This window comes from Prunus avium, chromosome 7 (genome assembly GCF_965620075.1).
Source record: "Prunus avium chromosome 7, drPruAviu1.hap1.1, whole genome shotgun sequence".
NCBI classification, from domain to species: Eukaryota; Viridiplantae; Streptophyta; class Magnoliopsida; order Rosales; family Rosaceae; genus Prunus; species Prunus avium.
This window is the reverse complement of record NC_142290.1, coordinates 21,251,798-21,266,353: the sequence shown is the minus strand read 5'-3', so window position 1 is coordinate 21,266,353 and position 14,556 is coordinate 21,251,798. Positions and strand designations below refer to the sequence as shown.

General features: G+C 38.7%; 1 protein-coding gene across 4 annotated transcripts; it reads right to left on the bottom strand.

Moving 5' to 3' along the window:
- Nucleotides 1-125: 125 nt before the first annotated feature.
- LOC110750723 (protein kinase and PP2C-like domain-containing protein) lies at nucleotides 126-12,478 on the bottom strand. 4 transcript variants are annotated; one of them, XM_088244077.1, is made up of 10 exons: nucleotides 12,218-12,478; nucleotides 11,942-12,059; nucleotides 11,635-11,801; nucleotides 10,888-10,955; nucleotides 10,568-10,791; nucleotides 7,814-7,906; nucleotides 7,466-7,685; nucleotides 7,296-7,379; nucleotides 1,573-1,668; nucleotides 126-779 (listed from the first exon to the last, which is right to left on the bottom strand). In XM_088244077.1, the coding sequence occupies exons 1-10, from the start codon at nucleotides 12,330-12,332 to the stop codon at nucleotides 585-587; spliced, it is 1,380 nt and encodes a 459-aa protein (XP_088100203.1). In that variant the 5' UTR covers nucleotides 12,333-12,478; the 3' UTR covers nucleotides 126-584. The 4 variants fall into 4 exon arrangements, with proteins under 4 accessions (XP_088100203.1, XP_021806813.2, XP_088100204.1 ...); XM_021951121.2 differs by having other exon boundaries at nucleotides 127-779; nucleotides 7,275-7,379; XM_088244078.1 differs by lacking the exon at nucleotides 1,573-1,668 and having other exon boundaries at nucleotides 127-779; nucleotides 7,275-7,379.
- Nucleotides 12,479-14,556: the final 2,078 nt, after the last annotated feature.

The following is a 14,556-nucleotide window of genomic DNA, read 5'->3' as shown; positions in this document are numbered from 1 at the left end:
AAGGCAACTGCCAATGGAAGCCCAAAACAAAGATGAGATAATCATATTTCCATAAACATAATCAAGCAAATATAGCGATGGCTTAACTGCCACTCGCCAACTGTAATTAAATTATCGTTTCTATACCTCCTCCTCCGTTGGCTGTCCACCAATTGATGAGGAAATTTTTTCCACATTTGCTAGACTTCATTCCAAATTGCAGTTCAACATATTTAACATTGAAATGATGATATTCAACAACTTATTCCTTAACTGGAGTTATACTTAAGGCAAGACAAGGGCCTTTAACCAGATATCATCTACAATGGTTTCCAGACTTCCCCTCACTTATTCTTTTCAGCCCCAAGGGCAAAAGGAGAAGGACCGCATTCAGAATGTCTGAATTGGCGGAAATAAATACATGGTACAAAGGAATGTTATGAAACTATTACATGCAAGAAGCATCACTAATTTGGATGCAAATTTCATATACATTGTCAGTATCTTACAACTACCATTTTTATTATCCAGGTTCATCATATCTTCCGACATTTGATTCTTTAACCAGACTTTTTGCATTTAGAAGCAGGAAACTATCAACCAACCTAGTAAATTCTCTCAGCTGTGGAGACGGGACGAAGGAAGACAACAATGACTGTGATGTTGTCTTTGCTGCCACGCTCTGCTGCTTCTGTCGCCAATCTCTTGGAGCACATTCCAGGCTCTTTCACAGTGTCCTTGATTATGCTCACAACCTCTGCACTGCTCACAACATCCCACAATCCATCACTTGCCATTACCTGACAAACAAAAATGTTTTTTTTCTCAAAAACGTAAGAATAACAAAATAAAAAAAGAGTTGTAATCTAGATTGAATATCTTAAGCAACCAGATTATTTGTTTTTAGACAGAAAACTCAACATGGGTTATGTTGCCTACCAGCATGAAATGTCATTGTCAAAAATAAATAATATACAAATAAATAATTTTCCAGTATTTTTAACTTCATGGAACATTTTGACTCGTAACAGAGCTCTCTGAGATTTTTTAAACAGCATCCAGCAACATTGAAGACCAGCACTATCAGAATATGATAAGTTTATGACATAGAACTTCCCAGTCAATATTAGCAATTTAGTAATCTATGGACAACTGCTTACATGTGTATGGCCTCCAAGATTCCGTCATGGTATCACACTTAAACTTATAAATGAACAACAGTCTTATTCTTACCCTGTATTTAAGGTAAAAAATGATTATCACTGACAAGATGCCAGAAAAGCCCTTATGACGTGCAATATTTTGTGGTGTCTGAGCAGTAAACAGGATGAAAGATTATTACAGTGATAATTGTAGAAGGGAATATTCAAGAAGCATGTATGCCTATAATTAAATCATAGAGAAAGAAAGCTTCAAATGTTGATCACAAAGTAAAATCTACTTGGAAGCTCTACATGCAAGAAGCATATTCAGAAGAGGTTCTTTCCTCATTCTTGTTATATTCTTTCCAAAACCTAACTATTAGTTTTCAAAAATCAATTCATATATCTGTCACCAAATTTAATATCTATTTATCAAAATCTTATTTCTTACCAAATACTCATCCTCTGCCGAAAGAATAGTTTCAGTTATCTCAGGTTCTGCTGTTACAGCAGGCTTTAGATCATCATCCCCTATGGAACGAGTGACCTGTTGAAAGAAATAATGTATCGCCCATTCACTGCCATGACGCCACCTTCAGGTGGCAAAGGGAATAATCCAAATACATGTTACTGATGTTTTAGGCTAAAAATTTACATGTAATACAGGTCATAAGTTTCTGAAGCATATCTTTCTAAGAGAGGAGAAAAAAAAAAAAAAAAAAAAAGCTGATTTGATGCGGTACACCAGAATTTTCTTCACAAGTTCGTTCAAAAAGGAAAACCCATAAATGTGGGCTGATTAAAACTTATAAGAAGCCATCTTCCTAAATAACAGCAGAATTAACAGTACTGGCACAACCAACCTAAAGATCTACCCTTATACAAATCGTCATGTAAAAAAGAGATGTCAGTGTCGTCAAACAGCTCAAGATCAAGAAAACTCATATCAAGCATTACTTTTATATTCTTATAAGACCCACATCAATAGTCAATGGACCCCATGTTGTAGGCAACTTACATCATTGGTCAAAAAAGCTAGCAGTTTAGCATATATATTTGTAGAAACAAATCATTCATAATCTCATACCAAATTATAAATCAGAGTTCAATGAACGATTTTTCATAAACATAGAAGACATGTCAGTCTAATTTTTTATTAAGTCTGCTGTAAAACCTTTCCTCTTCTGAAAAATGAACTTTCTTTTGTAAAAGTCAGCAGGAACTCCTCTGTCATAGAAGATCAACCAAAAACGTTGGTTTCAAATTTTATTTTCCATTTTCTTAGAAGAAATATGTGCAAAACCAACATGATAACAAGTTGTATTGCAAAATTGTACAAGTCTCAACAAAGTTGCAATTATTTTATTTCAAATTTAGAATTGTACAGAACGGATTAATTTCTTTGGTAGCTGTTTATGTATAAAATATCAATATACAAGGTCTATCTAAGTGGCACATATGTGCCTTCAAAGAAAATCTTACTTCGACATTGCAATGGAAGATGATTATTTTTGCTTTTCCTCTCAGCCAGATTTTATGAATTGTCTAATTTTTTTATAACTCATTATAAAAGTTGTTAGAATGTGTAGTGTTAGTACAGCTGTGTTTGTACAGCTGTGTTAATGAGTGTTAGTATAGCTGTTTGTACAGCTATGTTAGTGCTAGTACAGCTGCTATCTTTACAGCTGTGTTAGTGTTAGTACAGCTGCATCTCTACCCTTGTATAGCTATAAATACCTCCCATTAGAGATAAATAAAAGAGAGAAAAATTTCTGCACTTATTTCTACTTGGTATCAGAGCCAATTCTACCAAAGGTTTTTTTTTTTTTTTCCTTCTATCTCTATCATCTTCACCAAGGGTATACTGACCTTGGTGTTGATATTTCTAAACCATAAAAGCCTGCTGCACATTCAGTTCGGTTCAAGACTACTGTAGCAGATCAAAGCACTGTAGCAGACAGAGATTACTGTAGCGGACTTTCTACCCCAGCAACAATTCAGTATTTTTTTCTTCTTACAATAAATTCAAATTTCCGCTGCTATCATGTCTAAATTACCATGGATAATTGATTCAGGGGCAACTGATCATATGACCAGTGAGTCATCTCAGTTTACATGTGTTACACGTCCGTCACGTCATTCTGTTCAGATTGCGGACGGGTCTATCACTCCAGTTGAAGGGGCTGGTTCTCTCTCTCTTTCCTCAACTTTACCGTTATCTTCTGTGTTACACGTTCCTAACCTCTCTAATAATCTTCTTTCCATCAGTCAAATTACCAACATGTTAAACTGTTCTGTAATCTTTTTCTCTACTCACTGTATTTTTCAGGATCTTCTCACGAAGACGACGATTGGTATTGGTAAGGAGAGAGGAGGTCTCTACTACTTGGAAACGCTAGGGCAGTCTCAAATTCAATCTAGCCGTGGGTTTCAAGCAGCAAAAGACAATGTTTTAGATCGAGAAAAAATTCTTTTATGGCATCGTCGTTTAGGACATCCTTCGTTTATCTATCTGGAACGCTTATTTCCTAAGTTATTTACTAACATTTCAGCTTCTAGTTTACGCTGTGAACATTGCATTTATGCAAAAAATCATCGTGTCTCGTTTCCACCTAGCCTTCATAAAAGTGTCAGTCCTTTTTCTCGTATTCATACTGATGTGTGGGGTCCATTTTCTATTCCTACTTCTTCGGGTGCTCGATATTTTATATCTTTTATTGATGATTGCACTAGAGTGTGTTGGGTTTATCTGATGAAATCCAAAAGTGAAGTTAGTACTGTTATTCCTAAGTTCCATCAACTAATCAATACTCAGTTTCATGTCCAAATTCAGGTTTTTCATTCCGATAATGGACGTGAGTTTGTAAATCATTCTCTTACTGAATTCTTCCAGCAGCATGGCATTATCCACCAGACAACTACGGCTTACACACCCCAACAGAACGGTATAGCAGAGCGTAAGAACCGCCATCTCCTCGACGTGGCCAGGTCCTTATGCTTTACTATGCAAGTTCCCAAACAGTTCTGGGCTGATGCTGTCATGACTGCTGTCTTCCTCATTAATAGAATGCCTACTCGTGTGCTTGATTATCAAACACCCATAAAAGTATTGTCTCAATTCCACTCAATCCCTTCCTTGCTTAATTTGCCCCCTAAAATCTTTGGTTGTCTTTGCTATGTCCATGTTCACTCTATTCACAGGGACAAATTAGATCCACGTGCTCTTAAGTGTGTCTTTCTCGGATACCCTCCATCACAAAAAGGATATAAGTGTTTTCATCCTCCTTCTGGTAAGACGTATGTGTCTATGGATGTTGAATTCTGTGAACAAGAATCTTATTTCTCAGGAGGAGTCTCTACTTCTCCTCTTCATGGGGAGATTAGAAGTACAGAAGAAGAGAAGTTGTGGTTTGAAGCTGAAATTGGACCATGTTATGTTCTCCCTACTCAGGGTGAGGGGGAGACGTCAGTTGAACATGAAATTGGATCAAGTTCAATTCTCCCTACTCAAGATGAGGGGGAGAAACTTGTTACCTTGAAAACATTTGAAAGAAGAAAAAAGAAACATGTGGATGTTCCATTGCCACCTCCTCCAGATCCTTCTCTCCATGATACTACCATCCAATCGAATGATTCTTCTGAGAATGATCTTCAGGTACATGCCTCTGCCCCTATCTTATCTCTTTCTTCTGATATTGACTCATTACCTGAATCTGATCATGTAGCTCCACTAGAAACTCCCTTGGTTCCACATGATGAGGACCGGGGGAGAAGATATCCTATACGTGATCGTCACCCTCCTGAAAAATTTGGTTTCCCTTCATCCAATAATGTTAAGTATCCCATTTCCAACTATATTTCATACCACCGTCTTTCCAAGTCTCATTTGACTTTTACACAACAATTGTCTTCTGTGTCTATTCCTAATAAGTTTCAGGAAGCCCTTGATGATCCTAAATGGAAATCTGCTATGGTAGAAGAAATTAAGGCTCTTCAGAAAAACTCTACATGGGAGATGGTTGAGTTACCAAGAGACAAGAAAATTGTGGGGTGCAAGTGGGTGTTCACAGTGAAGCAAAATTCAGATGGTTCGATAGAGAGGTATAAAGCCCGACTTGTGGCAAAGGGCTATACCCAGACGTATGGGATCGATTATCAGGAGACATTCGCTCCTGTTGCCAAGATGAGTACGATCAGAGTTCTTCTCTCATTGGCTGCCAACTTAGATTGGCCGCTAAAACAGTTTGACGTCAAGAATGCCTTTCTACATGGAGATCTACAAGAAGAGGTTTACATGGACCCTCCTCCAGGGTTTACACCTAAAGGGGGAAAGGTTTGCAGGTTAAGGAAGGCTTTATATGGCCTTAAACAATCACCTAGGGCCTGGTTTGGCCGGTTCAGTCATTCCATGAGAAACTATGGCTTTAAACAGTCTCAAGCTGATCACACACTATTTCTTAAGCATGTTGGCAGCAAGATTACTTTGCTAATTGTTTATGTGGATGACATGGTGGTTACAGGTAATGATGAACAGGAGATTGAGAATCTTCAAAGTTACTTGGCCAAAGAGTTTGAAATGAAAAATCTGGGATCTCTCAAGTATTTTCTAGGAATTGAAGTTGCACGTTCTAAGAAAGGCATCTTCTTATCTCAGCGAAAATATGTTCTTGATTTACTAGCAGAGACTGGAAAATTGGCGTGTGAACCTATTAATACTCCAATGGAGGTTAACCATGGATTGTCAATTTATCCAGATCAGATACCTACTAACAAAGAGAGGTATCAGAGGTTGGTTGGAAAGCTGATTTATCTGGCTCATACAAGACCTGACTTGTCTTATGCCGTTAGTGTTGTCAGCCAGTTCATGCATAATCCAAGTGAAGCACACCAAGGTGCAGTGGATCGAATTCTCAGGTACTTAAAGTATACTCCAGGCAAAGGTATATTGTTTTCAAAACATGGGCATTTAGATGTGGAAAGTTTCACTGACTCTGACTTTGCAGGCTCGAAACTTGATAGAAAATCAACTTCAGGTTATGTATCTTTTGTCGGTGGTAATCTTGTAACTTGGAGGAGTAAGAAACAGGGGGTTGTGTCAAGATCTAGCGCTGAAGCAGAGTATAGAGCACTCAGTCATGGCATAACTGAGCTTCTTTGGTTAAAGATTCTAATGAGGGAACTCGGGTTTGAACCTAAGAAGCCTATGGTTCTGTATTGTGACAATACAGCTGCCATTGAGATAGCAAATAATCCAGTACATCATGAGAGAACAAAGAATATTGATATTGACAGACAATTTATCAGCGACTACTTGGCAAAAGAAGTCATTCGAGTGCCGTATATAAAGAGTGAAGACCAACTTGCAGATATGATGACTCATGCTGTTTCTAGCAGAGAACTCTACTCTTCACTAGACAAGTTGGGCATGTGCGATATCCATGCACCAACTTGAGGGGGAGTGTTAGAATGTGTAGTGTTAGTACAGCTATGTTTGTACAGCTGTGTTAATGAGTGTTAGTATAGCTGTTTGTACAGCTATGTTAGTGCTAGTACAGCTGCTATCTTTACAGCTGTGTTAGTGTTAGTACAGCTGCATCTCTACCCTTGTATAGCTATAAATACCTCCCATTAGAGATAAATAAAAGAGAGAAAAATTTCTGCACTTATTTCTACTAAAGTTCTACCAATTAACTCGAAAAATAGGTTCGTGTGCAAAACCAACATGATAACAAGTTGCGTCGCAAAACTGTACAAGCCTCAACAAAGTTGCAATTATTTCCAAATTAGGATTGTACAGAACTGATTAATTTCTCTTTGGTAGCTGTTCATGTATAAAATAATATATGAGCTCTATCTAAGTGGCACATATGTGCCTTCAAAGAAAATCTTACTTTGACATTACAATGGAAGATGATTATATTTGCTTTTCCTCTCAGCCAGATTTTATGAATTGTCTATTTTTTTTCTGAACTGATTCTAAAAGTTCTACCAATTAACTCAGAAAAAAGGTTTGTGTGCGAGCCTTCCATTTGGAAAATAATACTAACCTGCTCAAGTAAATTGCAGCATACAGTCCATTAAATCAGCAAACAAAAAGAAAACATTTTTGGAAGACAACATTACAAAACTATCATGATATCTAAAGGGACAAACCTGAAGAGCAGCAAGACCCACCCGCCAATTATCTACTTGCCATCTAACTTGTTCCCCAGCACTAATAACCCGCTCCCTCTCCTCAAGACAGCTTGCAACATGATCCTAATATTTCATCCATTATACTGAGAAAAAGAACACCTTGTACTAAACCAGAACAATCTAACAGGAATGTAAGAAGTTCCAGTCACCTTGCTTAGAACAAAGGGATGGCCAGCCCGACACAATATGGTCCTGCAATCACCAGCATTAGCCACAAAACGCTTGTTTCCAACAATAAGAGCAGCTGCTGCAGTGCAACCGGGATGCCAGTCCTTCGGGATAACTCTTTTGGATTTACGAGAAAAATCCAGCTCAGCTCTAAATGCAATATCTGTCTTAATGAATGCTTCAAATAATGCACCACTTGGACTGCATTAAAGGATAAAATCAATTATGGTCAAATAACACACACACACACACACACAATATATATATATATATATATATATATATAGACATATGTATAGTGTTGAAAACAAAATGGAAACGGAAGAAACCTGCTAGTTGAACTTAAAGCTTGCAAGAATCCTGGAATCCTGGAACGCTCGAGCTGAAAATTCGGCAGCTGCTGCACCTGCATTTGGTACATCCTTGTAGCATAGCATTGGAATTTGGATGCATTAAGAATTAGCAGAAGGACTGAATCAACCGTGACACCAGTAGAAATCTTAAATACACAATTAGAATTAGAGATATCACTGAAAATCACCTCTATGACCATCAAAGGCTTTAACCCCCCCCCCGGGAAAAGGCAGAACACAGAAGCTTACGAATAGAACGAAACGAAAACAGAAAAAAACACGTAGAGAAATTACAACACAGCGTCAACTAGATCTCTAGCTATATAGGAGTAAGATTAGTTCCTGAACTCTCTCGTAACTGACGCCCACAGAGCTGCCCCGAATTTGACTCTCTCCCACACCTCTAACACACTTCCTTCGCTACAATCGTCGAAAATTCGTCTGTTCCTTTCAAGCCAAATATTCCAGAACAGAGAATGCACTAAACAGCCCCATAAGATTAAGGCCTTCTTACCTTTGCCAAGGGCATCCAGCTGGGAACTGATTAGGGAGAAGCAATCTTTAGGAATGACCCATACAGTCTTAACCTCCTTTAAAAGGGACCACCACAGATTTAGAGAGAAGGGGCAGTGTAAGAACAAATGATCTGCGTTTTCCTCGTGCTTCTGGCAAAGAATGCACCAATGGGGAGAAAGACACGAGTATGGTCTTCTCCTCTGAATCAAGTCACAATGTTACTATTCACTATGATTCAACATCTATAATTCTAATTTTGCAGTACTATATTATAGTATCTTGCAAGAATGATCCTTGACTGTGAATTTATATATATTTACCACAATTATTCAAAAGAAGTCTATGTATTTGTTTCGCACACGTCCAGACATGCATGCACCTAGTGAGACTCATAAGGGGAGTTGTATATCGGATCCTAAGTATGCTCCAGGTAAACGGTTATTACTTTCTGCTAACTATTGGCACCTAGATGTTGAACGAGATACACATGCAAACAGGTTCTATTATAGATAACAGGTCGAGTTCTGGACATTGTAATTTTGTAGGAGGAAACATGGTTACATAGCGTAGCAAGAATTGGTCAGTGCAGAGACAGAATTTAGAGCCATGACTCAAGAATCTGTGACAGCAGAGAGGCTTGATGAGCGAATCTTTCTTGAGAAACCAATGAAACTATTCTGCGACAACAAATTAACATTGAACACAGTCCGGTTAAAAATGAAAATACTAAGCATGTTGAGGTGGAGATACTTTATAAAGGAAAATTTGACATAAGAGATTATTTGCACTCATTCGTGAAAACCGAGGATTAACTCACAGTCTAACAGATATCTTAACTAAGGCGGTGTCTAATAATGTTTTTCTATTCTACACTGAACCAGTTGGAAATAGAGATATCTTTGCACCAATTTGCGAGGAAGTGTCGGGGCGATTAGTTTTCATTGAATAGTTGACTTTAGAATCCATATCTAAAGTGTAAATCCCTCCAATATTGGACAAAAAAAGACAAAAATTCATCCCCAAATTACTCTCTGAAGGAATCCTACTTCTGTGAAAAGGACTCTCCCTCTCCAATATACAGACAGCTCTTCAACTCGAGAAGAAAATCTAGCAAAGACCATTCAACATTATTGTCAAATTTTCCAGGTTAACGGGCTGAGGGCCCACTCCAACAACACCGATACTGTCCCCACTTTACCACCTGCACAATCCTCAGGTGTGGGGTTTTATCACAAAAGGCCTCGGTATTAGTTGGAATAGGGTAATTCTATTTAAAGTACTCTTTCTCCTTCCCTCTCTCCGATGTGGGACACAATTGGTTTCAACACTCCCCCGCACGTGAGACCCCATTTTGTGGGTCACACGTGGAGATCCACACATCGGCAACCACGTGGAGCCATGTAGGGACTCACCCATCGCGCGGGGCCAAACGGGGACCCACCCATCACGTGGCACCTTTGGCCTACGTGGAGCCAAATGGGGACTCACCCATCGCGCGGGGCCAAATGGGGACCCACCCATCACGTGGCAAGTACGGGCCCGCAACCTGGCTCTGATACCATGTCAAATTTTCCAGGTTAACGGGCCGAGGGCCCACTCCAACAACACCGATACTGTCCCCACTTTACCACCTGCACAATCCTCAGGTGTGGGGTTTTATCACAAAAGGCCTCGGTATTAGTTGGAATGGGGTAATTCTATTTAAAGTACTCTTTCTCCTTCCCTCTCTCCGATGTGGGACACAATTGGTTTCAACAATTATGACATCAATTTTACCACTTTTGAGATGTCTCAATTATGTTCATTTTATTCGCAGTAAGAGAATGACTTGGGTATTGAAAGTGATTTAAACTAATTAATACCACAGCTACCCTGGTTCTAGGATTGCATGATCTTATTTTTCTTATTTCGATGTTGATCCAATCTTTGGCATCAACATACTTTATCAGCAAAGTCAAAAGTCTGATTAGCATCTCCCCACAAGTTAAAGGTGCTAAGGCTAGGTACAAATACCATATAGAAACTTTGTCCATTAAGAATATTTAGGTCCCTGAAAGGTCCTAAAGGTTCCAAGGCTCAATTCAAAAATCCATAACAAACAGCAAACAGCGTCACTTGAAAGAACACAACTTCAGTTACATTTGTCTTGTAGGCATAGATCTAAGTAGAATAAAATATGCTAGTTTTTAGCATAATCAAATCTTAAATCCTTACTTAATTGATATACCAAAGCTGTAGACATCTGATTTTTCTGTATGTATTTCCTTGTTTAGTATTTCAGGTGCCATGTAAATGAGAGTGCCAACCATGTTTTTTTTGTGGAAACCACCAGTAGGTTTTCCAGATGACCTCCAATTCCCAATAGAAACTCCTTTAAGATCTTTCTTGTACTCAGCCAAACCAAAGTCTGCTAAGTGTGGATAAAGATATTTGTCCAGCTGCATCGTAAGGGTATAATATTAGTTAATTTCGTCCAAAACTAGTCAAAAGAGGATTTCTGTTTGCTACAGAATAAGATAAAGGAAGGCATTTACAAGAATATTTGCCGGTTTCACATCCCTATGTACAATCCCGAGGTGATGCAGATATTGCAAAGCCTTTGCTGGAAAAGGAAAACAACGTAAAATCATGCAACTAAATAAATTTAGAAACCTCGAAATGAAAATAGTAGTAAAAATAAAATGCCTGTTTCCGGAAATAAGGTGTAATAGCAAACTCATCAACATAACACAAGTTCGATCAATTCATGATGTTACAGTACAACGTCTTGCTGAACCATCATCAATTTATCCTATAGACCATCTTGCGGTTATCCCCCATTCTTAATTTCTATGGCCCCCAAACTAAAAATCGTAGCTCAACCCCTGCAGACACACACATACACATGCATGCACACCCAGAGTTTTTTTAAGAAATATTTGCAGACACCCTTTGTGGTGAGGCTAGAAACCATAGACCTCTCAGAGGCTTAACATATGTATGTTTATATGTATAAATCTGTATGTGTGTGTGTATATATATAAATATATATGTAGACATATACACACGTGTGTGTGTGTGTGTGTATGTGTATTTATTGTGATACTTGATACCCAGGTGGTTCAATAGAGAGGGTAAAATGACAGAGCCCATTAAATCATAAAATCAAAATCACACTTATAACATGCCCTTCCTACAAAATTAGTTCACAAATTTCCTCTGTTAATGGTAATGCTGAATACTAAGATGATCTGAACTCATAAAAACACTCAGAGAAAATCACAGAAGCAACTAAGTCATACCTAATTGGACAGCAACCACAAGCACCTGATTGATATTCGGACTCCATTCTTCCATGTGTAATTTCTCAGATAAGTTCGGAGGCTCAAAGAATTCGAAGAAATACATGTAATTGGGTGGCTTTGCATGTGCGGCAACCAGTTTTGCTATTCCCGGATGATCAAACTTACTTCAGTGTTCATATATACTCGAATTCATATACTCGAATCATACACATAAATAGATTCATATGCATACATACATATACAGAACTATATCCTCACAGCATTGAAACATGTAATGTGAATTATACATGAACCATAAACATACCATAGCAATTGCAGCTCCTTGTGGAACTTATCAAGATCTTCAGAAGTAGACAAGATGGGTTTCTTCACAGCAACTTTCTTTCCATCCAAAATTGCTTCATATACAACACTCTCAGCCCCTACATACACAATCAGCACCAAAAAGCATGCCGGAAAATAACCGATTAATAAATTAATTAGAAATATCGAAAAGAAAAGGCAAGTGGCGATAGGCATTAGGCATTAGCTAAACAGAGCCTTAGCCTGAACTGGAAAGAGGAAAAGGAGTGTGAGTTACCTCGGGCAATTGGTTTGAGGAGAGTGTAAGAGGAAGGTGGAAGATGGAGAGGAATGGAATTGCTGCTGCAGCAACCTCTAATGCACGCGTTTGGTTCCACAATTTCAAGCCCCATCTCTCCAAAACACACACACACTCTCTCTCTCTCCGGCGTTGTGAGTCGGTGTGGCGAAGAAGAAAGAAAGCAGCAGCAATTAAATTACGAAAAAGGAGTGTACGGGTGTGTTTTTTTTAAGGAGGTCTGCTGTTAGGAATTTTCGTTCTGCTACCGTATGAAATTCAATAGTACAAATTCAACCTGCGATATTTTGTTTTGTCTTCTCGGTAATTTTTACTTTACTATACTCAAGTTTACTGGATGCATAAAGTTTATTTTCATATCACTTTAATACATTTGTTAGTCTCACTGTCATGCTTTCCGTTAAATAATAATGTGATGTTATTATGTGAACTCACCCATATTTTGGTACGTGGATTAAATAAAGAAAATATATTTAATTAATTAATTAAAATTTGAAATATTTACAAAATGATTTAATTTTCAATGATAATAATTAAACAAAAACTCAAATAGGATGAAACTAAATTATGAAATTTGGTTTTTCGATGTGAAAGGAAGAGACAAAAAGTGATTGTGTGATGAGAGTGCAAGCCAGCCAGCACACTAAGGTATAGTGGCTCTTGATCTGTGGGGTCTAGGTTTGGAACCCAACACCCCAATCATATCCATAGTTTTGGTTTGCAACACAACCATTGAGGTTGGGGGGCCCTACTAACCCGAGGGTAGGGTGTGCTTAGTGCGACTTCACACAAGGTGAACAGCCCAAGACCATCATACCTCACCTAACAAGGCTTAGCTCAAACAACCAATCACTTTAAGAGCAAGTCCACCCCAAAGGGCTAAGGCAAGGGCTAAGGCAAGGCAAGGGCTGCACTATTCACGTGAATAGTGGCAGCCTTGCCTTTTTTGGTTGCACCCCAAAAGGCTAGGGCAAGGGCAAATACTATTCATTGTACTTTATTTCCTTTTTTTTTTTACTTTAAACCATTAATTTTGGTTGCCACGTGTCCATAATTTTTCAGATAAGATTTTCGGATGAGATTCTCGGTTGCCACGTGTCTTATTTCAGATAAAATTTTCGGATATTTATTTAAAAAAATTATAATCTCAGATTTCAGATAAAATTTTCACCCTCTAAAATTGCGCCACGTGTCCCATGTCAGATAAGATTTTCATCTTTAAAAAAAAAATCCATAATATCATATTTCAGATAAGATTTTCACCCTCTAAAATTGCGCCATGTGGCATCTCTATCTTCTAAATCCCTCTATAAAACTACACCCTCAACTCATAACTCTCACACCATATCTTCTCTATTGCCTCATTTCTCAGATTTTACAAAACACTTTCTACTCTCAATGTCTAACCTGAGGAGGGTGTTGGAGAGGCAAGAGCGAGAAGAGGAATAAATCAGGCGCAGACGTGCTGAAGAAGATCGTGAGGTCGATGAAGAGGAGGAAGAAATGGTTGTAGCGGCGTGTATGCTTAATGAATCAAGCCACCACCACCGTCGTCGTGCCCAGAATGTGGACAGACGTAGGCAGTCTCGGGGTAAGAATCTCTTGGAAGATTACTTTATCCCAAATTCGTTATATCCTGTTTCTAAGTTTCGAGAGAGATATAGAATGCAGCCACATTTGTTCCAAAAAATCATGCATGATATTTGTAATTACGACACATACTTCATTCAAAAGTATGATGCTCTTGGAGTTTTGGGTCTTCTTCCGGAGCAAAAACTTACAGCTGCTTTGCGGATGCTTGCTTATGGGGCATCTGCAGAGCAGGTGGATGAGATTGCAAGGATGGGAAAATCAACTATTCTAGAGTGCTTGGTGAGATTTTGTGATGCAGTAGAAAATCTCTACACGAGGGAGTACCTTCGCAAACCTACGCCTAGGGACCTCCAAAGGCTTTTACGAAAAGCTGAGACTCGAGGTTTCCCAGGAATGATTGGAAGCATCGATTGCATGCACTGGCAGTGGAAGAATTGCCCAGCAGCCTGGCAAGGAGACTATGGGAATCGGAAGGGCCAAAAAAGTATAATTCTGGAGGCCGTAGCTTCATTCGACACTTGGGTTTGGCATGCATTCTTCGGAGTTGTCGGATCTCAGAATGACCTCAATGTGCTTGGTCAATCCCCGGTATTCAACGATGTATTACGAGGTCATTCCCCTCAGATCACGTACCAAATCAACAATACCATATACTCTGGTGCGTACTACCTTGCCGACGGAATTTATCCTAGGTGGACGACATTCGTGAAAACAATTCCGAATCC